General features: G+C 44.1%; 1 protein-coding gene across 4 annotated transcripts in view; it reads left to right on the top strand.

The window, feature by feature from the left end:
- Positions 1-25,438, top strand: part of ABL1 (ABL proto-oncogene 1, non-receptor tyrosine kinase) — an 82,833-nt gene extending 57,395 nt beyond the window's left edge. For 3 of the 4 annotated variants that reach the window (XM_026860407.1, XM_026860408.1, XM_026860409.1), the window contains 10 exons: positions 841-1,014; positions 2,002-2,297; positions 8,722-8,994; positions 12,877-12,961; positions 13,326-13,503; positions 15,669-15,853; positions 17,962-18,114; positions 18,749-18,838; positions 19,166-19,330; positions 21,701-25,438. In XM_026860407.1, coding sequence (XP_026716208.1) covers positions 841-1,014; positions 2,002-2,297; positions 8,722-8,994; positions 12,877-12,961; positions 13,326-13,503; positions 15,669-15,853; positions 17,962-18,114; positions 18,749-18,838; positions 19,166-19,330; positions 21,701-23,400 — 3,299 coding nt within the window. In that variant the 3' untranslated portion in view covers positions 23,401-25,438. The remainder of the gene's footprint in view (positions 1-840; positions 1,015-2,001; positions 2,298-8,721; positions 8,995-12,876; positions 12,962-13,325; positions 13,504-15,668; positions 15,854-17,961; positions 18,115-18,748; positions 18,839-19,165; positions 19,331-21,700) is intronic. The other variant, XM_026860410.1, reaches the window with a different exon arrangement.
- Positions 25,439-26,458: the final 1,020 nt, after the last annotated feature.

Here is a 26,458-nt window from a genome sequence, read left to right as displayed (position 1 = left end):
AGGAGAATCACTGCCCCAAACTCTTGAATCATCAACCAGAGGGGAGGGTTTGCAGGAGCAACCACAATAAAATTCCGTGATGTACTTTGACTTTCCTCATACTGAATATTACACGCCTAATGTGTTTCAGTGTACAAAAAACTTCGGTGGTTGGTTTTTACTCACCTGTGAAGCTCAAATTTAAGAAATCTCTTTTTCTGGAGGTGTCTCAGGGTGCCTCAAAATGTAGAAAACTCCTTGTGCGAAGTACACTCACCGCTGCACTCTGGTTTCAAGAGTGGCACACTGGAGAGAGGGCAACAAAAAAGGCACAGCCTTGTACTTGAATAAGAAGAGAAATTATTAAAAATACTGTGAAGAATGGAAATACGTATCTCATTCTTAAATACCATGTCTTAGAAATCTTGCACTGCCTGGCTCTCTGTGCTGCACATTCTGGCGATTTCATTTATAGGATAATTAAGGGATTTACCTTTTAAAGGTCTTGGGTTTGTTTTCAAATCTAACCATTCCAGCAGTTAGACATGAGCCAAAGGATTTACAAGCAGCAAACAGTCTACGTGAGCAGCATTTACTGGAGGGAGGGAGAGGGGCTTTCCCTCTCCTGTGTGCTCTGGGAGGCAGGAGCTGGGGACAGCTCTGGAACAAGGGTGTCCTGCCTATGTGGCAGGAGATATGCATTAAAGAGCTGTCCGTATCTGTCCTCTGACGCATGAGGAGCACACATGTCAAGAAACAATGCAAATTAAAAAATCCGAGTGCGTGGGTTTAACCAGATGGCTTTTATCAGCAAAAATGAACCTGCTTTTTCCTCTCTCTCTCTCTCTCTTTCTCCTCCAGAAGCCCTTCAGAGACCGGTAGTGTCAGACTTTGAGCCCCAGGGTCTGAGCGAAGCAGCTCGCTGGAACTCCAAGGAAAACCTTCTGTCCTGTCCTAGTGAAAATGACCCCCATCTCTTTGTTGCACTGTATGATTTTGTGGCGAGTGGGGACAACACTCTCAGCATAACTAAAGGTAAGGTAGCTGGGCAGAATGCTACTGGGAGTGTGTGAGAAGGCGTAGAAAAGTCACTGTGGAATAACTGAGTTACACACTAAACCCTATGGAATTTTTTTTTACTGTGGGAATTCTTCTTAAACAAATAGAAATATTTCACAAAGTCATAACCTTTTAAAAGGTTAAAACTGCCTGAAGTTTTTGCATTGGGCAAGAAACTGTTTGCCAAAACTAAGGTCTCCATTAGGAGCAAGAATTTGAACTGAGAAATTAAAGTAAGCTGATTTTAGAGGCTGACCTCTGTCATTTTCATAGTTCTTCAAAACACAGTCCCTGTATGAAAAATGACTGTGCAGATACAGTGTTTTCTTACTCAGTCTTTCTGCTCCTTATGTGTACTCCAAGTCAAATCTGTTTACCTTGTTAATTGAAATTATTTTTTTATTGTTTATCCACTCCTGTTCTCTCCTAGCCCCATCAAGCCAATTCAGTTCAAATAAAACTTGCTTCATTTGATTAATTTTCAAAGCTCAAGCAGTATCAGAGCTGGGCAGAACTGCACGAGAGCCTAACAAACTCCTGAAGCATGCATGGGACTTTATTTGGCTTTGAAGGGTCCACTCAAGCTTAAAGCAACACACATGCTCCCTGCTCAGTCAGAGGATCTTTCTTATAGGAGATTATTTAATGATCTATTAGCCAGAACGAACCTATCTTTGACTAGATATCAGGAAGTATTTCTTTACAGAAGGGGTTGTTGGGTGTTGGAATGGGCTGCCCAGGGAGGTGGTGGAGTCCCCATCCCTGGAGGGGTTTAAGAGTAGGGTTGACATAGCACTGAGGGTTCTGGTGTAGTTGGGAACTGTCAGTGCTAGGTTAACGATTGGACTAGATGATCTTCAAGGTCCTTTCCAACCTAGTTGATTCTGTAATTCTGTAATTCTGTATCTTTGTCCTCAGCTCCCAGATTTGCCATGTCTAAATAGATTTTCTTCTTGCGCTAAGGTGAAAAGCTCCGTGTCCTGGGCTACAATCATAATGGGGAATGGTGTGAGGCCCAAACGAAGAATGGACAAGGCTGGGTGCCCAGCAACTACATCACCCCAGTGAATAGTTTGGAGAAGCATTCCTGGTATCACGGACCAGTGTCACGTAACGCTGCTGAGTACCTTCTGAGCAGTGGCATCAACGGCAGCTTTCTTGTGCGAGAGAGTGAGAGCAGTCCAGGACAGAGATCCATTTCACTGCGATACGAAGGAAGGGTGTACCACTACAGAATAAACACTGCATCTGATGGAAAGGTAGGCTGCAGGCAATCCAAACCATGCAAGAAAACCTTGCCAGTATACTTTGTCCACTGACTGCGGAAGGTCGAGTAGTAGCACTTGAAATGAGCAATTCTGAACCCTGATCACCGTGTTCGTCATTTGTAGCTTCAGTAAACGCTGAGGTTCCGACACGGCTGTGACAAAACAATTTTACTCCTTTAGCAAACTTCTGCTGAGGTATATGTAATACAGCTCAGTAGTGAAACTCTCTAAAGGTAGGAGATGCTAGAGTTACATCAGAGCTGAATGTAGTAGATATCATTAATAAGAGATTCTGAGGATCAGTTCTTGTCCCATATGTTCAGAAGATAATCTCTTCAACTGCCAAATCAGAAAGTCATCGCCTGTTGCTAATAATCATGTAAATACTAAGGACAGAATGCTTTTTGAGCTCTTCTGCAGTATTTTTAACTCCTGTTTTGATTTCTCTACAGTATTTCAGCGTGATCATTGGAGACGGGTAGGCATTTTCACTTTTATATGGGCCCTGTCTCTGATTTCTTCGTTTTTTCCCCCTAGATCGTTGTGTGCTGTAGCAGTGTTGCAATGCCGTGCTTTGTGGATGCCGCAGAGAAATGTTAGCATAAAAGTGTAGTTTTCCACAGATTTTTTTGTCTGAACTTCACGGAAACATTTCTACTGGCATTAGATTTCAGAAAAATCATGTTTTTTAACAAATCTATTTTAAGCAGTGTCTCTTTAGATCCTGTGCAGAAGTTGGAGTGTGGCTCTAGAGCATGGCTGCTGAGGCTCTTCTTGCCAGCATCTAGTAGATGACAGATTCTGTGCCATTAAAGTACTTCAAAAGAAAAAAACTTAAAAGATCAAGTACAGTAGTGGCCCACCATGGCCAGTTTTCCTTTGTCTCGTGAGACCTTTATTCTCCTTAGAGCAATGTTGCCTGCAAAATCTTTAGTATGAAAATCTTGAGTATGAAAACATAGGGAACCAGTACACAGTGTTTCCTATTCATCAGACTCATCACTCTAAAACCTTTAATAAGTTAAACAGTTTTAATTCAGTAATGAAATACTTTTTGTCTGCTTTAGCAAACAGTTTGTAATTGAGACAGTTCTAACCCATGTTATTTAAGGCAACATATTTCCAAGTTACAGCACTTTGATTCTTCATTTTTCCTCCCATGTAGACACACTCTGTGGTCAAAATCAGCACTGTGAAATGCTGACGTGCAGCATACTTGAAGGACTACACGGCAATCTGAAATATTATTCCTCCTGCTGTCTCTGTAGTTGATGTTCCTTGTATTCACCTTGATGCTGGCAGATGAGCAATGTTCATATGTGAACATTTTGAACTCAGGAGTCCTTCAGTTGGTGTAAATAAGCATGTGTCCATGATGCGATAGCACGTGTTCTCCATTTTAGCTGTAAAAGGGTTTGACATATGAAGGCCTTCACCCCAGCAGAGCTGTTTTTATCTCAAAAAAACAGTTCTGCAGAGCTGCAGTAATCTGTTCAGGTCTGTATTAGCCAGGTTAACTGTTCATTTTCCATAAAGTTGCTTGAAGGTGTTTTTGAGAAAAGGTGCAGGTCAGCACAGTCCGCTAAAGCAGATCTGCATCTGATGGTGGTTGGAAATACAAAATTGAGAAGGGGCAGTGATCAAGAGCTGTAGCTCCTGGACTTCGGCTGTTCATGCAGGGGGAAGCGAAGAGGTAGCCACAGTCCTCCCCATTGCCATGCCAAGGGCCAGCATCCCTGCAGAAGGGGCAGTTTGCCACGTCCATGCATCAGGCGCTGCAGTTTGCAATCTGGCGTGGTTAAACCATATCGGTTTCAATTGTGTTAATGAGCTGGGCAGTGAACTGCAGCAACTTAGCAGCAGATGTGCTGCCTGAACCGCTTCTGCTGCTGGGCTGGGGGATGCTGTGTTCGTCCAGCACCCTGTTCCCGGCTGTAAAAGCTGAGGAGCTAGGAGGAGAAACAGCGAATATCCCTGCTTTTTCCTCTGTGAAATGGAGACTGCTGGAACAGGTTCCCCACTGTGAGCTGCTCGTGTCGTACTCTATTACCCGCTTTGCCGCAGAGCGTGGCTCTGCCAAGGTAAAGCTCTTACCTTCAACTCCCCGAGCACCCGGGGCCTTCCCAGCCCCCCGTATCACTAGTCAGCCTGTCCCGGGAATTTAATATCTGCAAGTGCTGGTGAATGGCTTTGGTGGGATCATATCCTGTGACCGAGAGAGCATGCTATCAGGAGAAAAAGGTATTAGAGAAACATGTGGAACAACTGCTGCTTGGCACAGAGGTGTGGCGTGCATCACACAGCCCTGCTCAGGCTTTTTCCTGGGAAAAATTGAAGGGCCTAGGAAGAAGATCAGAGGGGGGTGTGTGTCTTAATTTTAGGACCATTCATACTGAATGCATTGGAATTCAACAACTTTAAAAAAGAAATTATTCCTCAGGGAATTTTCTTCCCAGATTAATGGATCATATTCTTCCAGACCACCTTTTAATGTTTGTTTTGTTTTTAAGGAAGGCATTAAAAGTGACCTTTCTTGATTTGGCTGGCACAGTGTAGCTAGTCATCTGGTAAACCACTTCCGTGGTACAGAGGACTTGGGTTTCCTGACTTGATAGTACTTGAGGCAAAGCCTCCCGTTGAGTAACCCGACTGAATAAACAGTGTTGTCCAGCCAGTTCTTCAAATCCTGCTATCCTCAGCATTAGGGACTCAGGACACGGGTCCTGCTTGAGTCCCTTGAAGCCTCCAGGGGCTGAACTGGATGTAGACTCACTCCTTTTATCACGGATCTTTGTGAATTTTTTGTGTAGGTGTTCAGTTTTGTCTGCTGACTGGGGAGGGGGAATCCCATCAGGTCAGGGATGCGTTGGAGGTTAGCATGGGCCAGTTTCACCATCCTTGTACAATATACTAGCCAGGAAAAGGATATGTGGTCTGGTGGCAGAAGCTGCAGATATGTGCAAGCAGAGCTGCTTGGAACAGGACCAGTGTTACAGGTTGACTGACAGTATACAAAAATTGCCCAAAAATTTTTTGCTTGAGAACTGTCAATGTTAGGTTAATGGTTGAACTAAGTGATCTTCAAGGTCTTTTCCAACCTAGATGATTCTGTGAAATAATGTGTGAACAACGTAGCTGGGGAGCAAACTGCCTGAGTCTCTATATAACCGCATGCGCTGCAGAAATGCTGAGCCTGTTCTCTCTGTATCAGTACAGTTAGCAGCACCAGGCAGTTTTCTTGGGGGAAATTATCCAGCAAGCAGCTCAAGTTAAGGCTTGGTAGTCGGGGTCAGTGGAGAAGGAAGGTTGCAGACTCACTGGGCTGCATCAGCTGCATGCCGTTCATAGCTGCTCCTTGCTTCATCTTCTTGTGATACATGCTTCAAATTCCAGATGGAGATTTAAACACAGCATACTTCTGATTTCCAGTAGTGCTGATAGGAAGTAAGGCCTTCAGGAATCGGTGATGGGGATGTAATCACTGAGAGGTTAGAAAAACTCTGCCTACAGAATGAGCCCGTTTAGTCGGGTTGATGTGGTGCTTTTTAATATAAACAGAAAACATCATGTGTGTTAAGGCATGGAGTGTTGTCCTGTGGCCTTGGAGTTCTGTTCCCCATCCAGCTATGGGTTTGCTGTGAAACCTTTGACCGTTTATTTACCTAAACCTTTGGCCATTTATTTAACTTCTTCCTCCATCTGTAACAAGATCATATAATCTGTCACATGAAATCCAGCTATCTCTAATTTCCATGAGATTTTGAGATCATGAGATATAAGCCATCATAAAAGCACAGGCAACTTCCTCCTCCATACTTCTCTAATACTTCCAAGTGATCCTGGTGTTCAGCGTAATTTTCTACATCCATACTTACATCCATATTTTAGTCCTCAGTGTACCACTGCTAGCACTGCAAGTTGCTCCCAAACAGGTATGGCTTGTTTTAAGTTGTGGTTGTACTGGCTAATTGGCTAATGCTTAGTGGTCCAAACCATGCAGCTGTAAAAGCCTCTCTTATGATGTCACTTTTCTGTTCTCAGAACATCTGTTTTTAAGGTGATTTCACCTCTTTGACCATTAAAAGTGGTTGGTTTGTTTCGGTTTTTTGAAATCATAGTGTTGAAATGAGTTTTGGTCCAGTTACTTTATGAAAAGAATATCCAGTTCATTTTGGTAGAGGGTTGAAAACATGCTCACCAGGAGGATGCCTCTATTTTCTAGAGATAAAGTTTACATAGAAGATTTTTTTTTATCAGCAGCTGTAGCAAAATTAAGAGTGAAGGGAAAGTACACTTCTCCAGCCCAGGCTGTATAACCCTCCACTCCGAATGTCCTTGTGCATCCGTGGTCACCAGAGTAGTTACTGGTGTGGTTTTAGCTCAAGTGGCTTACAGGCAGGTTGACCACTGCTCATCTTCTCCCACTCCCTCAAGCCCAGGTGCTATTGCCGCCAGAGGAAATGCCATTTTAACCAGGGGTTATGATTTCCCAACACTGGAAAGGTAGGTTTCTACAGCATAGCTGCCCGTTTTGGATGATAAATGCTAGAGAACGTTCACTTCCCAGAAACTGCGCGGGGGCATCGTTCTGTTACAAAGGCCATAGCTTGAAAGTCAACAGCTGCTCTGTACCTGGCTTTAGTCTAACCTGTTAGTGAGTAATCTGGGGGGTCATTCACATCTCTGTATGTTTGTCCCTTTCTGAGTTATGCTGTGTGCCTGAGCTGAGCATTTTACCTTTCTGCTCTTTCAAATAAGTCCATGACATACTTGGGTCAGCAGTTTTTGCTAATTCTGGCCATAATAGTTCCCATACATACATAAGCATGCAACTCATAAACTTAACTATGGATTTGGGCAAGCAAGATGCTGAGGGGAGGGGCACTTTTTCTCTATCACTCTGTCTCCCTTGGATGATATGGCTGCTCTTTTCACTCAGCTTGTCTTATACATAGTGCTTGTACTCTCACATGCGTCAGAATATTTGGTCTTCTGAAGTGCCTCTCATTCTCATTTTGAGTTTATATAGTAAACAGATGCCTGCAGAGGAGGAGCATCCATATGGGAATGGCCAGTCTCCAGTCCAAAGGCTTTACTCAAGTTTGGGGGTGGTTTTGTCCCTCCCTGCAAGCACTTTTTTTTTTCTTTTTTTTTTCTCTTGCAAATGTATCTTCATTTTCTATTGGACATATTCACTTATTGCTGGAGCTCAACAGATGCATTTTCTTTTTTCATCCAAAAATTCTGTCTAGATGGAAGAAGCAGAATTTTACCCTAAATCTGGGATTTTTGGATGCCTGGCAGCCCCGTCAACTTCCCAGCCTCTCAGAATCCTAGACAGATGGCCACTGCACATGCACAAACTGTTGAGTACCTATCGAGCGAGTCAGAAGCATTTGGGAAGTTTGATCATAGCTATTGGCCTATAATATGTGCAGTAGGACCAGTGCATTGCAGTCATTTCACGGTGTGGGGGCTGGACAGAAATCTGGGTGGCTAACACGGTGCTGCTCTTCCTGTGAGGTTTGTCCCTTGCCAGACCTTGGTCATTTGTGAGAAATGGAGCTGTTCCATCTCCTGTGTGCTGTGTCCAGCACAGGATGTTGCACTTCGATACAAAGGCTTCTCCTCCTCCTTCAGGTGTGATCAGCATCACTTTTTTTTTTTAAATTAAATTTCTAGCTTTTGTCACCTTGCCTAGCAGGACACTGGACTTGAGTGTGAAACTGGAAATACAAAGGCCTGGTGGTAGGGAGTCACTTGTCTGTTACCTTTAGTAGGTTTTTAGGCTTAAAATGGATCTTCTGTATAAATGTTAAAAAGGTAACAAATATGGGTCATCGTGCCTCAGCAGGTTTTCATTCAGTGGTAATGATTTTACTGCTGTGTTATTGATCGTTGCCCATCACAGGAATGGAGCAGACCAGCTGCCTAACTTCATGCAAAATACTATGCAGAAGCTTAGGCCAAAACTGGGAAAGCCACCAGTTGGTTAGTGATGCTTCAAGGAGAATTTAGGCAGGTGAAAATGTCATAAGCTAAATAGTTACAATGGAATCAAGACACCGAGGTTGACAACCCCCTACTCTGTAGGAAGTGTCCCTTAATCTTTACCAACCAGCCTTTTGAAAAAAGACATTTCAAGCAACAGCATGCCAATGCTCTTTGCAGGCATTCCTTCCATGTTGTTTCAGCGAAGTGCATGTATTTTCTCCTGAATCCATGCATTTCCCATGTAAGTCTTGATTGTTCTCAGCTCTGAGAGTTATTACAGAGCTTGTGGAGCTCATGGTAGTGCAGCTCGAGTAGAAGCAATGCAACACTTCACTTTCACAGTTCTAGAACGCAGTTTCTACGTATGAATTCTCTGATGTGTGTTATGTGAATGAGCTTTCTCTTTCTCTTTGGTTCCTAGCTGTATGTCTCTTCAGAGAGCCGCTTCAACACCTTAGCAGAGTTGGTCCATCATCATTCCACCGTGGCAGATGGGCTCATCACCACTTTGCACTACCCGGCGCCCAAACGCAATAAACCCACGATTTATGGCGTGTCTCCGAACTACGACAAATGGGAGATAGAGCGAACTGACATCACCATGAAACACAAACTGGGCGGAGGGCAGTACGGAGAGGTGTATGAAGGAGTCTGGAAGAAGTACAACCTTACAGTGGCTGTGAAGACTCTGAAGGTAGGACTCAAATCTCTCATTCCCCATCATCTCCATTCAGCAGGAAGCGAGTTCAGGCTGGATGCTTGCCCTCAGCCCTGGTTAGACAGTCTGGATCAGTGATGGCCTTTCCTTTGTGTGCTGTAGGCTTGGAATAGAGTATTTTTGAAAGAGCTTGATCCTATTATGGTTTTATGTGGTACCTGAAACACTTTTATCTAAAGGAGGATGTTAACAGTGCGATTTTCATTTTAGAATGGATGAAACCACAGGAAGGTAAATAGTGCCATGACGTTTTGCATTCAGGGTGTGGCAAAGGTGAGCTCTTCACGGATGAACACACTAACACAAGCTGGTGTATTAAGGAAAATTGTGGATTGTGAGTCAGTCAACATAAAATTCAAAGGCTGTGCTTCAGGGAGGCTTTACATGTTTTGATTTTCTGTCTTATGTGGCGTCTTTCCCAAAAGACAAGCTCCCTGTGTACCTGGAAGTTTTAAGCAATTGTTCACAGCTGCTTCTTATCAAAAGATTCAAGAGGAGGAAAAAGTGTATCCAAGCTAAGACAGATTAAAATGTGTTTAAGTGTCTTTGTGAAGAACTGGATAATCAGTTCTGTTTCTGGCTCTGCTCCCTGATTTCTGTGTCTTGGTTTCCTTGTCTCTTGAAATGCAAATAATGCTCTATGAGTTCACAAGGTCATTGCTTAATTCATTTATGTTTATAAAAATGTCTTGAGATCTTCTGGCACCATCCACACACGTTGCATTTGATTGCTTAATAAGAGTTTATGCTAACTTGACACCATGTTCTCTCTCCTCAAATGGGGATGTGGTTTGGTCTTGCAGAAACAAAACAGAACAGGGTTTTTTGTTTGTTTCTTTTTGTTTTTTCGCAATGGAAATTTTGAAGTGGAGAGAACTGTGTAGGTGCTTTAGTGTCAGGGGAAGAACGTTTCCTTGATTTGGGGAAAATATTTCTTCCTTACGCTCTGAGCAACGGCTACCTCAGTATTTCTGAGTTGCTATGGTTGCAGAAAGTATTTTCATTTTGGCCTTTTTTTTGTACTCTGGAGATTCTTGTTGCTGCTCCCCAGCGGAGGCGAGTCCAAGCGCCTGCTCGCACAGGGAGCGAGTGACACCTAGTGTTGTCCCTGCTCGGACACGGCGCTGGGGACCGCAGGGCTTACTCGGGAGCGCTGGGAGCTGCGATATAACCAGGTTGAGCAAAATGACTGTTTATCACGAAAAAGAAGAGACCAGTTCTTGCCTGGACCATTGTTTGCTGTAGCATCTCCTTTCCTGCTTCTGGCTGCAGTGTGAGGACACCCGATGTCTTCAGATTTCTCATTTGGCTCCAAACTGTTGTTGCTTTCATTCTCTTCTCTCTAAAACCCATCAACAAAGGCAAATTGTGTTACCCCATAAAATCTGTTCGTGCATAAGGAGAAACCTTAATACACACCTTGACTGTTTCAAAAACATAAAATAAATATTTAATGAAACACGACTAAAAGTGGTTCATAATGTAGTATGGAGCAGCATGTTCCACTGGGGAATGTAAGAATAACCGAGAGTTGAGAATCACTTCAACCTGCAATTATGCACACTAAACCCATCCTTAAAAGCAAATTTATAATCCACATTCCTTAAATCCATCAGTCTACTGCCTGACAGGTGGGATTATAGCTTTCTTCAAAGTTTTGGGAAACATTTTAAAATCACATTTGTGTCCCAGTTGTGCAGGGGAAAACAAGCCCTCTGCAGCTTCTGCATGCACATTCAAGTGACTCACTTTATTTTCCTCTGAGAGAATATTTTTCAAAACTTTATATGCGTCTTCTTGTTCCTTCCCCATCTACTCTAGATATCTCTATGAGAAAGATGAAGGGGAAGGAAAACTAAAAGAGGGGGAAAAAAAAATGGTTCCAGCTTCTTTTTGAATAGTGGTGCTTACGAACACCCATTTGTTGTTCAGTTTTCCAGCAGGTGTCTAAAGGCAGCTCTTAGCTGGCACAGAACACTCCATCAGGCAGGAAAGCAATCAAAGCAGCACACACTGTTTCCCGGTTGCGTTTAACCGGGAAGTGCTAGACAATGTTTTGGTGCTTAGATGTTTCCCATTAAAATACATCATTGGAAGCTCAGTGAGTTGCACACAACACATCAGTATTTATAAGGGTCTGCTGTCGTAACATGAGACTCTGTATTTGTGTTTTTATACCTGATGTTGATGGAAAGGGGCATGAGGCTGCAGTGACTGGGAGTGGAGCTTTGACCTGTGCAGCGTTGGACTGAGCGCAGCCTGCTGGCACTGTGGCCAAAGCTTATTCCCTACCAGGGCCCTTTCATGGCTGAACTGCTCTAAACTGGTCATCACTGGATATTTCTTACTGCACACCTCGAGTCTCCACCCATTAGGACTGCCGCTTCTTTTTTGTTTGGTTTTGTTTCTTCTCTTTTTCTCAATTTTTTCCTTGGCAGAGAAGCCTGTGCTTTAAATTAGGCAGTGTGCAGCCCTGGTGTCCCTTAATGCATGGTGCTGTGTTCTGCTTGGAGAATATTGGATAGCCAGAACTGTTTTATTTCTTCCATGGTCTTGTACAGTGGAAGAGGGGAGCTGCTTAAGCTTGGTCCTTTGCATGAGATCAGGTTTTTGGAGGGATCACTGTTACAGTAGTTTTCTGTATGTGTCCTTCTTATTAATTTGGTCACTGAGAGGTAGGAGATTTAAAACAGTGCAACAACTATGCAGAGGAGCAACCTTTCAGAGTTTGTATCGCATGCATAAGATAAATGCGTATTTGGGATAATTTTGCAACCTGGATTATTAACCCAGTTTCCTTTGCCAAAGAAAACGGTTTAAGGTTCTGCTCACAAGGACCTTTGGGCTATTAGTTTTGACAAGAGTGTGTTCAGCAAAGCACAGCTGCCAATCAAGCTAATTGGCAACGAATAGTAAATGATTGAATGAAACTGTTGGAAAAATGTTCTCACTGCTAACTGCAAAGCAGAGAGCTGGCTGGATCTTACAGCAGCAGCCCACTGTTATCATTCTCACCAGCAGCAGTAAATCCTTTCCAATCCTTCCTTAAAACACTTCGTCCATGTAGCCTGTCAACATTAATCCATCAATGAAAAAAAATATGGATATAGAAAGAAACATAGCTTTAGGAATAGATCTGTGTTTTTGCACCACTTTGAAACGACCTTCTGGTCATTTGGGGCATATTTGCTTCAGAGAATATGTCTTTTGAGCAAGATTGTATCTTCCTCGGTTTTGTGTTGTGCTAAGCAACTTTATGGCGTCCAACAAATAGGTAGTGACACGTCTGCCCAGAACAGTTACGTCATGGGTCAGGCTCTAAATGCCAGAAATGAAATCTGTGAAACCTCAGGCTTTCAATTATGGAGTGGCTGCCATCGGTCATGCCTCCCTGTCTGAAATGGAGATTTCTTGCTCCTACCCAGTGAAACTGGGAGCCTGCATTTCAGCAGCTTCTCAAGCATTTGATTGCGGAGCATCCTTCCTTTTATGTTCATTCTTATTTTCTTTTCTATACTTTTTATTTCATGTTATCTTTTTTTTCTGTTAGCAACAAGCACATTTTTCCTTTTCAGCTCCTGAGTAGTCCTGTGAGAGGCCCTTCACAAAAGGGATATGGATTTTCTTGCCCCGAAAAGCTCTTAGAATAAGAATGATAAAAATATATATTTTTAAAATCCTACAAAAAACCACAACGTTACTAACTCCCTGGCATTGTGATGTGGCTACAGGGAAAAATTACCTTGAAAGAACTGTGGCTTATGTTGTCACTTTGCAGTTCTTTCTGTGTCCTCATACAAAAATCTGTTCCTCCTTTGTGCACGCTGTCCTTGCCAAAGCTTTACCATTGTTCTGCAGGAGGATACCATGGAGGTGGAAGAGTTCTTGAAAGAAGCTGCAGTAATGAAGGAGATCAAGCATCCGAACTTGGTGCAATTATTGGGTAAGTGATAAATACCAGGCAGAGGGATTTGAACTAAACCCTTGTGCAGTGATATGGATGTTAAGGAGCAGATAAGCTGCTTACCATACCAAGGCTTTAAATACAGACACTTATTGTCTGGCAAAATTTACAATTTGTACCGCTAATACATGATTTTTAATGATCTCGTCTCGCTAATGTTTAAGTTGCCAGAGCTTGAAGCAGGAAATTAAAACCCTCTATTAACCAATTCCAGGCAGAAATCATTCTTGCTGCGAGCCCCATATTTCTACCTTCTAGAGGTACAAATTGCACTAGAGGACAAAACCTGAAGATTCACTGATAACTCTCAAACATTCATTGCAAACTTTACGTTGGTCCCTAGGGGTGTGCACACGGGAGCCTCCTTTCTACATCATTACGGAGTTCATGACGTACGGGAATCTATTGGATTATCTGCGTGAGTGCAACCGCCAGGAGGTGAATGCTGTGGTGCTGCTGTACATGGCAACTCAGATCTCCTCAGCCATGGAGTACCTGGAGAAGAAAAACTTCATTCACAGGTAGGAAGGGCAGTGAGCACCACTGAATCTTGAGCACAAAACACCCCTTGATTTTATTTTCCTGCCCTTCAGATTATTACAGCATTGACTTAAATGCAGTTGGTGTCCTATGTTTAACACGCTAGTGCGTTGTATTCTGATACAGCACATTAACCTGTCTGTAGGATGGTCTCCTAATTGTTTTTCTCTGTGTTTTTCCCTTACCTTTGAAGTAGATGCAGGTGAAAGGCATATCAGTACTTCTATATTTTGGACAAGGGCCTTAAATGTAAATGCTACCCAAAGTAACAAGCTCTTAATGGACCAGATGAGCCCACAGCTCTTGCTTGATTCTAACAGCCATTATAAACTGCTGCAGTTGTTGCTGGATGCGTGCAGGTGCTCACAGCAAAGCCACCCTCTTAGTGCCTCTTATCCCATGTTCATTCTCGTTTGTTTCACTTTTTTTTTCCCCCTCCTCTGCAGGGATTGTTTCCCACTATTGTCCAGATTGTGTATTCACTTTAATAAGCATCTCTGCAGTTTTAAAAGTCTCACAGACTGACCTTTAAGCGTGCTGCAATTATGGACTAGAGCTTTGCATTCTTCATCTGTAGAAATGGCCTCCTAGCAATATAATGACATATCCTGCGTGAAGGTTTGAGAGTTGCTGAGCTTTGTACAAGATGCTCTCTGTGCCACAGCATGACCTTTCCTGCCCAATTAACTGGAATATGAAATTAGCACATGTTTTTTCATAGAGACAAATATGAAGATCCTGTGTAAAGTTCTAGGTGCTCCTCTAAGTCATACATTGCCTTTGCTGCCTGAAAGACCTGTTTAAATGCTTCTGTCAGTCAGTAAAGTGAACGGTGATGCTGCAAATTAAAATTTCCAGCCTTTGATTTGTTCTGTTGAAAGTATTTCATCCCTTCAGCCTGTAGGAAGTGAACTTTAAAAACTGCTTTGTGTGAATTCCATTTGTCTGCTCTCCTGTTCATTTCATTTCCTCTTATTTCTGATGACCCATTTATCTAAAATAAATAGTAGCATTTTTCCTTATCAGCCACCCCCATACCCACCTACCCAATTATTTTAAGAGTGTTGTCACAATTCACATCCATGGATTCAAATGCTGGGATGTGACCTAATTTAATGAATTGGGAAGGAGGAGGAATTTGGTTATGAAGAGGAGCTTTTATTTAGACACACATTGTAGTAATCAGCATTGATAAGAAAGTATATTCAAAAACACTGTGAAAATTTAATGGGCATCTAGTAAGACATACTTTTTTTAAAATTTATTCTAATTGAGCAGAACAACCAAAAGAAACAGCAGTGTCTGCCTCATATCTAAAGATCTCACTCGAGCTTTCTGGTAGAATCAATTTTTAGTTCAACGTGACATAATCTGGATAAGTGTTTTTAACAAAACCTAATATTAGGAGAAATGTACTTCTGCGCTTTACATTTTTATACTCAAGAAGCATTTCCAAGGGTGCTAACAGCATGTATGAGCCAGGGAAGTGGCAAATGCAACGTGCACATCTCTCACCTGCCAGGGTGGAGGCAGGTGAAAAAATGAGGAGGAAAAGCTTAATTTGCTTATTCTCCAGTCCTTTAAAAATGTAAGTACTGATAGCAGAGGCTACAACAGGTTTGAAGAGGCCATGAAAAAGTTGTGTTGTAAAATGCAGTATGCTTGGGAGAGAACAGCATAGCTGGAAGCTAAACCTGGTGCTTGAGCAAGGACTGGAAAAGGAGTTCTGGAGAGCAACTCGTGTTGGCTGGGGTGACCAAAGTGCTAGAGAGGTGGGCAAGAAGTGAAGCACTGAGACTTCGTTTATTCAGTGCTCATCCTCAGCTATTGATAACTTGAGCACTGACATTTCTTTAAATTATTTTTATCCTGAGGGTGGCAGCTTTTATTGAAAGTGAGGGGGCTTCTTGAAGCTTTCACTTCAAATTTAAAAAAAAAAAAAAAAAAGTTTGGATGACAGTCTTACAAAGCCAGAATGGAAAATAACTTTCCTTTTTACATGTATGTGTATGACTACATAATTTCTGTGTAATAATCTGATCAAAGACAAATCACATGCAGGCCCAGGTTTCTTCAGGAACAGCAGGTTTCCATGCTATTGCTAAAAGGGAGATGGTAAATTGCCTGGTTTTGTTCTTGTTTTTAGGGACCTTGCTGCCAGAAACTGCCTTGTAGGGGAGAACCACTTGGTGAAGGTGGCAGACTTTGGCCTGAGCAGGCTAATGACAGGCGACACATACACTGCCCACGCCGGAGCAAAATTCCCCATCAAATGGACTGCACCAGAAAGCCTGGCCTACAACAAGTTCTCCATTAAATCTGACGTCTGGGGTAAGAATTTGCATGTACAAATTAATACAGATTATAGGCTTCTTTTCCAGGACTGTGAAATGACATTGTGAAACATTTCATGAGGGAGCGGGTTCCCTGGTTTGAGACATGTTGTTCTGTGAGCTTGTCAGAGTGCAGGGACTAATCTCTGCTAAGTCAGTCTTTGAGTGGAGCACTGAGGATGCCAACCTGACTTTATATGTTTGAATCATTGCAAGTATGAAAATAAAGGGATACTGTAGTGTTTGTAGAAATGTATGAAATGGGGCTGGAGGGCACCGATGCTACTGCCTTGATAGGGTTCTGGCACAGGACTCTGAAGCAATATATTGTTATATAGCCAGGCCCTTTCTAACTACTTCAGTGAAGAAAGTGAGAATCTAGTTCATATTATGTTAAAAAAAATTATGTGTATATCTGTCTAGTGATAGCTCCAAGCTCGTCTTTCTGCATTTTAAAAGAATAATCTTTAGAATGAAATGAGGAGAAACAGAGGGAAAATTTGATGACAAAGGGTTGAAGAGCCCTGAGGTGCTGGTGATAAGAGTAGGCTTAGCTAAATGGAGCCACATTCTATCAAATCTGACCACAGAAAATCTCATTGTACTTTTTATCAGCCTTTCTTTGGGTTTTATATCTCTAACATAGCTGTTGGTGGAATTCTCAAAAGTGCCCAGTGACATGACATAGAAGTTTGTGGGATGTAGTCCCAAAGGCACTTGGAAAATGTTATCCTGAGCATCTCCTATATATTAAAAACCAGATAGTAGTGAAGCAGCGATGAAGTTTTCTGGAGTTTGATGAAACTGTGCAAGGAAAGGCTTTATTTTGAAGAAACTTTTAGGTAGATGGCTGATGCAAAATGTTTTATAGACAATGCAGGAAAACCTGACACAGCTTCCCAAGGAGTTGATCAAGATGTTTTTTCTGCTTTGGACTTGCACATGGTGGTGTTGGCTGCTGCCATGTATCTGCCACAGTCTCAAGGATGCTGCTGTACTGCTGTGGTGGCTGGAGGATTTGTTGCATTTAAATAGTAGAGTGCTCGGAGAAAAGATCCAAAAGGAGTATTGTGTATCTTTAATTAGAGTTAGTGTAACCTTGCATAGTGAGAGTTGGGGCGGTGGACTTGGGGATCTGATGAGAGCAAGCCGGACATCCCTGGAGGCCACGGCTGCTGCTGGGCCTGCCAGAGCTTAGATGCTTTCACCTCACTGCCTCAAGACAGCAATCAAAGAAAATTGTGCACAGAGATGTTTAATGTAAATTGCCCTTGGTGGCGTTACCATGTAATGCAATGTGATTTCCTTACTTATGCGGAATTGTAATCGCTTTCTCTTCAGGTTAAGAACAGAATAGGGTGACTGAACTAATTACATGCAGGTTGTTGAACTGGCGTTGAGTCTATTCTGCGTGCCCGACTCCTGGGTTAGCTGCCTGACCCTGGTGCTGACCTGCATCCCCACCGACTTCTGGGACTTGAATGCCTCGCCTGTTCCAAGACCCTTTTCGTTCTCTCTCTTTTCCTGTTCAGCTCTCCCTGTGACCAGAATGTCTCACCCTCATCCTGTCTATAGTTGGTAATAGCTGTTGAAACTTTCCTCTCACTGCTGCCTCCCAGGTTTCCCCTCTAGACCACACTGCAGTTAAACAAGGGCACCCCAAAAACATTGAGCTGTTAAAATGTGTGAGTCCTCTAGGGAGAGGCTGCAGATGAGAGGAGCTGTCAAATTGAGGGAGAGACTGCAGTGCAGCAGTGAAATGGTTTCAGCTAATCCGCTGTGAAGTCTCTTAATTGTGCCTTTAATAGGACTTGAAGGATCTCAAGGCGTTCAGGTTTGAGACAACTGATACATTGAAAATTAGTCTAATTCTACCCTGTCATATCGCAGGAGACTTGTCTGTGCTGACGAAGAGGCTTGTTACGCTTCTTTAACATTTAAGCTGCTGCCGAGTATCGGATCTGAGCCACCCAGAGCTGGTTTAAGCGTGCAGCAGTGTTTAGTGACTACTCCCACTAAACATCCTCTCAAATTTGAGATGAAGACAAAGTTTATTGATTTTTTTCCTCTCTCTTTTTTTTTTTTTTTTTTCCTTCTTCACTGCAGCCTTTGGCGTTCTGCTGTGGGAAATTGCAACCTATGGTATGTCCCCTTACCCTGGGATTGACCTGTCTCAAGTCTATGAGCTGTTGGAGAAAGACTACCGTATGGAGCGCCCTGAAGGCTGTCCTGAGAAAGTTTATGAGCTCATGAGAGCATGTAAGTGTTCCTCAAGCTTGCAGATGCTGCTTTTTAGCTCTGCAGAGGTGCAGTAAAAGTGCCAGGATCTAACCACATACAGCAAGGCAGGAGAAAACCCCCTGCCAATTCCAGTGAAGGTGCAGTGGTGTGTAGAAATGTTTGGTTAAAACTGCTTTCCCCAGAGGATGAACACGCTGCTTCTCTACTGGGAGCACACAGGCCTGGGGGAGAGATTTATTGTTCATCTCAGTGTTTTCTTTGTCTCCTTTTCCCTGACAACTTAAAGAAAAGCTTGTGCTCTAAGGATGAAGCAGAAGCTTCATTAGGTTTCTTACAGGACTGACTGTTACTCTTCCACTGTGGCCTTTTGGTACGTGAATTAGTGTGATACATTTTTTTCCAGCGGTGCTCAGCACCTACTGTTACATACTGACATGGAAACCTGATTTAAAGGGTGCTGGGTGTCTGCAACCATCACTGAGCCAAAGTGGTTGCAAATACACAGCACCTTATAAATCAGGTTTCCATGTCAGTGTTTTATCTCGCTCATTTTATAAAAGGGGAACTGCAATAGCTGGCTCCTCCTGGTGTGGTGTACTGAATGTCTAATGCTTGGTGGGAAGTTTTGAGTGGTGGTGGATTTTTTTTTCAGGTTGGCAGTGGAGCCCTTCCGATAGACCCTCCTTTGCTGAGATCCATCACGCCTTTGAAACGATGTTTCAGGAATCCAGCATATCAGATGGTAGGTCTGGGTCCCTCTTGGACCAGCAATTCCAGGGATGGGAAAAGGGCAGCTTCATCCATAACTCTGCATGTTGTTCATAGGCTGCTTTGCACCAAAACTCAGTCCTAGCCTATACTGTCTGGTGTAAACGGCACAGAAAGCAGAGGCTCATTTACATGTGGACTTTTTTCTGTGCGTGCGTCTGATTTTAAGGGGCCAAATGGCCGAACAACCTCAAGGAACCTCTACTTTGTATTGTTTGCTTTTGTGCTATTAACTCTGAACAGTGGAATAGTTTTTATCTTCTGTTGATTGCAGTGATTGTTTTTCTTCTGTGTGTTGCAGAAGTGGAGAAGGAATTGGGAAAGAAGGGCATGAGGAGTGTAGTTAGCAATTTCCTCCAAGCCCCAGAGTTACCAACCAAAACACGAACATCGAGGAGAGCTGCTGAAAGCAAAGATGCCAACGAGGGCTTGGAGACTGCACATGCTCGAGGCCAGGGGGAATGTGGTAGGTTTTAATTCAAATTATTATTCCTTCAGGAAATACAGAGGAAAACAAAATGCCTGTCCAGCTCCAGGTCTTTACCTAGGCAAAGCTGTGTCTAATAACAGGTGCCATCTTTCTGTACCAGTATTGTGTTTCTGGGTGACAGGCTGCTGAGTTTGCTTTCTGAGGTTCAGAACTCCTTTTATTATTTTTTGCAGAGGTAGATTGTTAATCTTGGGACCAGATACACACAGCAGCTGGGAGTGTGAATCCTTAACTGGTTGAGGGATTGGCGCTGTATCTGCCGTTGCTTAGAGAAGCCCTAGGACTTCTTTTAACTTAATGGCTGTTGCCTGCAGCTCCCTGTAGACCAGAGCCTGAGCACGGAGCTCTCTGATCGTATCCTCTTCCCATTCCCTGGTAGGAGTTATTGGTGAGATCTCCCACTGCATCTGAGTGCTGGGTAATCTGCTGTGTTCAAGCCACTTTACACTACCCCGCTGCATAATTTAAAGCAGGACGATTGCTCGGGTTTAACAAGCCCCATAAGGGAGGTGTCTTCACTGTTCCATCCTACCAGATCTGTGCTTGCAGCACTGAAGGGTATTACTCCTGGCAGGTACCACATATAATTTCAGCAAGGGACAAAGAGGTATTTACAGGCTCTTCCATGAAATTAAACTCTCTTTCAATCAGTTTCTTCAAGAACTTATCTTCCATTCTGAGGTAATAAAAGCAGTGGTAAAATGCAGAATGTATGTAGTAGATTTGTATCTAGCTCATTTGAAAAATAATACAGTAAACCAAAATATACAGTCGTTTTTTCCAGCTCCTGTTGAGGCTGCCTGCTCTGACCATTCATGTGACTGACCTTTTTTGTGTAATGTCAGGTTCACCTAGTAGTACATGTTTCAGTAGCAGATGTACATCTAGACAAAGAGGGGAAAAAAAGAAGGCATGTAAAATGTTGGAAAAAGCAAGTATTAGTGACTTAGAAAGGAAGGTTATGTACCATATATAGGAAATATAATTGCCTAGTATTACAAGCTTTGAAGTAAAATAACTTCATTTAAATACTTAAGGGCTTTGAGAGAGTCAAGTGCAGCAGGAATAATATGATTTTAACGTTATGCTGGGAATCATCTCACTCTTTATTGTGAAAGAAAATATTTCACATTAAAGTTTTATTGCGGTTTCCCCTTCAATTGTCCATGTTTCCATAGCAAGTCCAGCAGCTGGCAGCTGATCCTCGGTGTGAGCTGCTAGTTTTCTCCAGATCTCTGCAGCTCCACGGTGTCTAGACACAGTAAGGCCATGGCCTCCCAGAGCTCTTCTGCTTGTCCAGGTCCCCATAAGTTGTTGTGTGGGAATGCTTTAACTGCACATGGTCCTGTGGAAGCATGCTGTCTTCTCAGAGGACGCAGCTATTTTTCTTCAAATTCTCTCTCCTCAACCAAACTGCTACCCACGGCATGTTGATCACCTCTGTGTGACTAAGAAGCATCCTCCTTTTCCCCTATGACTTTGCTTCGTCTCCCTTCTTACCACCTAGTTGAGGTGTAAATGCATACGCTGCCATGAAAATGTTCCTCCTTTGAATTAGAACGCTGTCTGAGCACCTGGCCTGTGAATGAGACCCCCTGTCAGTCAAATCAGTCAAATACAGACACCTTCAAGACTTTTTATAAATTTATTATAAGCCACTATTCATTTTTAAATACCCCTTGTAAGTGGAGAAAGGTCACCTCATCATTTTCTTCTAGAGCAGCGCTGCTGAAGGAGGCCGTTACTACCACTTTACTCCACTATTGTACAAAGCTGGCCATCTTCGCAGTGGTACGACCTGAAGTGTTCAGCTGTCGAAGGGTGTTGTGATTTCTGCTTGTGAAAAAGTTATTTCCCACAAGGGATGACATCAGGAAAGGAGGAATATCAGAATCTAAATGAAGAAAGAGACTGGGGATGGAGGTGGGGTACAGAGATGTCTTATTAATTCAGAGGGTCAGCTATTCAAAAGACAGCAACAGCACAGGGACTAAAGCAAAGGCTTCTTAATATTTATTTTCCTCACAATGTGAAGTTTAGACAAGTCTCCTGATGTGAGGGTGGGAATCTGAACATTTTGTGTTTGCTGTTTAAATTGGAAGCCTACAGGGAAAGTAGTTTGGCAGCTGAGTCCTGCAGAGGACCACCTCAGAAATGAATGTATGCAGCTAGGGACCATGTTCAGTCCCGGCTTGAGAGTGGCTGTTCTTGCTTTACTTCTGAAGTTGTCTCTCTTTACAGAACCTGCACCTTTTGGAGGTGCTGCAGTGCTTTGGTTCTGGAACAAAACCGATTATTCTGGCTGTTGAAGCGATGCTCAGTTAGACTCTCTTCCTTCCCTTGCAGACCCTCTGGATCATGAACCTGCTATTTCTCCCTTGCTCCCACGGAAGGAGAGGGTGGCCCTGGAGAGCAGTTTGAACGAAGATGAGAGACTGCTTCCGAAAGACAAAAAGCACAACCTCTTCAGCGCCCTTATCAAGAAGAAGAAGAAGACTGCCCCTACCCCTCCGAAACGGAGTAGTTCCTTCAGAGAGATGGACGGCCACTCGGACCGCAGGGCGGGTGGGGAGGAGGAGGGCAGGGATGCTGGCAACGGAGCTTTCATTGCCCCCCCTGCAGATGCAGCTGACCCCTCCAAGTTTCAGAGCCCAAGCAATGGGGCTGGCGTCACCAACGGGGTTGTTGCTGGGAACTCTGGATTTTTATCTCCCCATTTGCGGAAGAAGTCCAGCACGATGAGCAGCAGTCGAGGGGTGGCTGGTGAAGAGGAGAGTAGTTCCAACTCCAGCAAGCGCTTCTTAAGGTCTTGCTCAGCCTCCTGTGTGCCCCACGGAGCAAAGGACACAGAGTGGAAATCTGTGACTCTGCCCCGTGATTTGCAGTCCACGGGACGCCAGTTTGATTCCTCCACTTTTGGGGGACACAAAAGTGAAAAGCCAGCACTGCCTCGGAAGCGGGCAAATGAGGCCAAGACTGACATTGCTGTCAGGGGAACAGTGACCCCTCCTCCACGGCTGCTTAAGAAAAATGAAGAGACCACTGACGATGTGTTCAAAGATGCAGAGTCAAGCCCTGGCTCCAGCCCTCCCACTCTGACGCCAAAACTTGGCCGTAGGCAACCTGCTGCCCCTCCTTCCTCCAGCGTGCTCCACAAGGACGATGGAGTCAAATCCAGTGCCTTAGGGACCACTGTGACGATGGACCAAGGTTCTGCTGCCAAACCCAACCCTGCTGGGTTCGTGGGTGCCAGCAAGGCTTCCTCTGAGGAGCCGCGACTGAGGAGGCTCAAGCAGAGCTCAGAGTCTGCAGGGAAGGACAAAGGGAAGTTATCGAAGCTGAAACCAGCCCCGCCTCTTCCTCTCTCTTCGTCCTCCATTGGCAAGCCCGGGAAGGTTTCTCACAGTCCCAGCCATGAAGCAGCAGCAGATGTGGTGTCTGGGCCGAAATCCAAACAGTTGACTCAGGTCGGAGAGGCTGCGAGCAGCGATGCTGCCAAGCCAAACCAGTCAGGGGAAGGTGTGAAAAAGCTGGGGATTCCCTCTGTACCAAAGCCACAGTCCTCTACGAAGCTGCTGATGAGCACAGCAGCCCCAGCTGCCTCTTCTTCATCTGTACCCTCTGCCCCAGGCGGGGACCAGCCATCATCTACAGCCTTCATCCCTCTCATATCCACCCGGGTCTCGCTGCGGAAGACCCGGCAGCCCCCGGAGAGGATTGCCAGTGGTGCCATCACTAAAGGGGTGGTGTTGGAAAGCACTGAGGCTCTACGGATCGCCATCAGTAAGAACTCTGAACAAATGGCAAGCCACAGCGCTGTCTTGGAGGCTGGCAAGAACCTCTACACCTTTTGTGTGAGCTACGTGGACTCCATTCAGCAAATGAGGAACAAATTTGCCTTTCGGGAGGCCATCAATAAGCTGGAGAATAACCTACGGGAGCTTCAGATCTGCCCAGCAACGGCTGGCAGCGGTCCTGCAGCCACCCAGGACTTTAGCAAACTTCTCAGTTCAGTGAAAGAAATCAGCGACATTGTTCAGAGGTAGCAGAAACCAGGTTAAAAATAAATAAATCAATCAATCACAATGGGCCAAAGCCAACTGTGGAGGAGAGTAACATGTGTGGACTGACAAAGGACTGGGGTGTTCAGGTTAGGGCTGTGCAAAAGACACAGACTGTAAATGGATGCCCCAGCTCCAAAGACAGGGCTGTGTTTAAGAGGCACTTTCCACCCTCTTAACCCAGATTCCCTGTGTTTCATATACTTGTAATCGTCTTATCTGTGGAGTTCTTGCCTTGTGGACTACAAGTCTAAATGCTGATGTCACACCATGCCTTTTTATTAATATTTTATTGTTCTGGACAGACTGTTAAGACTGAAGCCAGACTGATGGACACTGAGATGCCATCCTCCTCAGGAGGACTTTCTACTGCATTTTCATCCCCTCTCTCTGCCCCACTGTACACAAGGATGAGTGTCTGAATAGCAATATACCCACTGTTTCCTGGGAGAGTTGCAGCACATGTCCCTGGCCTGAGTCTTGATATTTGTCTGACATTAGTGCGACAGGTGCTTGGGAGGGAAGGGGGGAAAACTGTTAATGTAAGGTTTTTTAAATGACAGAATGCTACAAGTGATGGTTGCTCAAATTCTTCCTATGATTCCACCTGCTGCCCTTCGTTTCTGTTTTTTCAGTAGTTTCTTAGTTGAGCCCAGATGAATTGCTTGGGTTCAGGATGTTGCAGACAGTGCCTGCTAACGTAGTGGCACAGGAGCCTGTTTCCGGATCTCCCTTGGGAGCGAAAAAGGACTGGAGAAGGTCTGATGAAGGATGTGCTGTCGCGCTCTCGTGCCATCTCACGTTAGTCAGGCTGGTGTTTGGGGCGGAGGGTTGCAGAGGTTGGGGAGCAGTAGGCTGGTGCTGGCCAGGGCATCGCTCCCTGACAGACAGGGGGGTTGCAGCCGGGGGGACGTGGCTCAGGGCGAGTTCAGAGATACCACCCTGCCTCCAGCAGTTGTTTCAGCAGAGCTTGCACGCATCGCAGATGGGCGAGAACTGCTCTTTCTCTAGTTGAATTTCCAGCTTTTTGTTCTGTGAATGGAGGTGGGACCTGGCTTCTGCCCTCCTGTAGAGACCCGTGCTTTGAGGGGCTGTGGTGCCTCCCTTTCCGTGCCAGGGTTAACCCCCCGTGAAGAGTTCAGAAGACAGTATTTTGGGGTTAAAACCATCACTACCTTCATGCCAGTGTGGTTCCATCCAGCATCAAACAAGGATCTGTGAAGACTACAGACACTTCTCTTGGGTGCATCTCCCGAGGAAACTGCCACAAAACGCTGACAGCAGGACTCCTGGGCTTCCTTTCCAAGGTCCTGTGACCTTCCCAACTAATGCAACATGACTGGGAACTAACTGTGACTTGTGACAATAGTGAAAGAACAAGGTTTAGGGCTATTAACAGTGCAATTTAACTCCTCTTAACAGTTCCAAACAAGAGAAAAAAGCATTTTCCATGTCCTGTTCCCCTGTAACTCTTGTGACCCCTCTTGTGTATCTTAAACACTAATTGCCTTCAATTGTATTTTATTCTTTTCTCTTTGGAACTGTTTGTTTTGTATATGATTTCTAGTAGTTCACTCGTGTGTGTTCACACCACTTCTCGCCCTCACAAACAGCCGTGACTTAACACGTGATAAATGTTAAGAAAATACACACTTCTGCCACAGGCTGCCTTTAAAAATGTAAGGAAAAAACAAACAAACCAACCAACCCTTGGACTGTCTCTTTCCTGGAGGTACTGTTTTTACTTTGATAACATATTGTGCCACTATATTATACATTTGTATCTCGTTATTACACACTTTTGTAGACTTGTCTTTTTTACAGTGTGTAAATAGCTCTGTCCTTCATCTCTGTGATACTTAAGGGGGTTGTTTCCCCTTTAATTTGGTCCAGTACAGATTGTTTCTGTACACGACTTTCAATTCTTTCTCCTTTCTCTCTCTGTTTTTCATTTTTTTGATTTATTTTTTATTCCAGTCTCTCTTGCGTAGTATATTTAAAAATAAATCAATGTTGAGGAAAACCTGTGGTTGTCTGTTAGCAAGGCTTTTCAAACCCAGTTCTGAAAAGAGGAGTTCCCTGTTGGGGTGGTTCACTGGGGCCCTTTGGCACAGCAGGCTGGCCAGAGCCAGGCAGCAGCACCTTTCTGTGTCCTTTGGATCTGGCTTTGAGAAGTCAGGAGAGAAAAAAAAAAAAAAGAGAAGATTGTGCCATCATGTCCTTTGCAGCAAAGACTTTGCAGTTGTCTTCAATGAGATTTAAATCAGAGATTTGATTTTAAACTTTTCTTCCTGTTAGTTGTATTCTCTAATTCAGCTGCTGTTGTGTTTTCCTCCTCCTCTGCTGTGAAAGGACCCATGAGTTTCTCTCCTCAGATGGTTCTGGCTGCTCCCTCCCTCATTTCTTGCTGTCCAGGCTTGTTTTCTGTTTGCAGACCTTCAGCCTTTCCAGCAAATCTTTAGGGAGGGGACATATCCAGGTACTAAGCAGCCTCTAAAACAAAATACTGCCTTGATTAATTAAGATGCTAAAGACCAAAAAAGGATGAGAACAAAACAAGGGCAGGTGACAGTGAGTGCTATGTTGCTCAGTGATGTTTTAGAGTCACAACCCAGCTTGACCGATTTCTAATCACCTCAACCAGTCCCTGCTGAAATCTGTCAGTCCTGGCGCAGGGAACCGCTCGCTCGTGGGCCATGGGAACAAGGCTTATTGGAAACCTTGGTGTGACAGCGATTGCACTGGGCCACTTCTAAATGAGCCTGAAGATGAAAAGAGGAGCAGGAGGTTGCTGTTGGCAAGGGTAAGTGCAATTAATGGCCTGCACTTGGCAAGGCTCAGGCTACTTTTCAGCGAAGTGGTGTGGTGTCCAGTGAACGTACATGCAGGGCTACAAGGTGTTCCTGGTGGTTTTGTGACAATGATCCTGGCAAAGATCAGTGTCCAGGCTGCTCTTTGTGTACATCTCCATCAGAAAGGCTTGAATAGTTGTGGGCTGAGGGAAGATAGAGAAGCTTAACCTGCCCCTAAATGCAATCACTCC

The sequence above is a fragment of the Athene cunicularia genome (genome assembly GCF_003259725.1).
Source record: "Athene cunicularia isolate RWA chromosome 17 unlocalized genomic scaffold, athCun1 chr17_part1, whole genome shotgun sequence".
In the NCBI taxonomy this organism is placed as follows: Eukaryota; Metazoa; Chordata; class Aves; order Strigiformes; family Strigidae; genus Athene; species Athene cunicularia.
The sequence above is the reverse complement of the archived record's forward strand: the minus strand, read 5'-3'. Positions and strand labels throughout refer to the sequence as shown.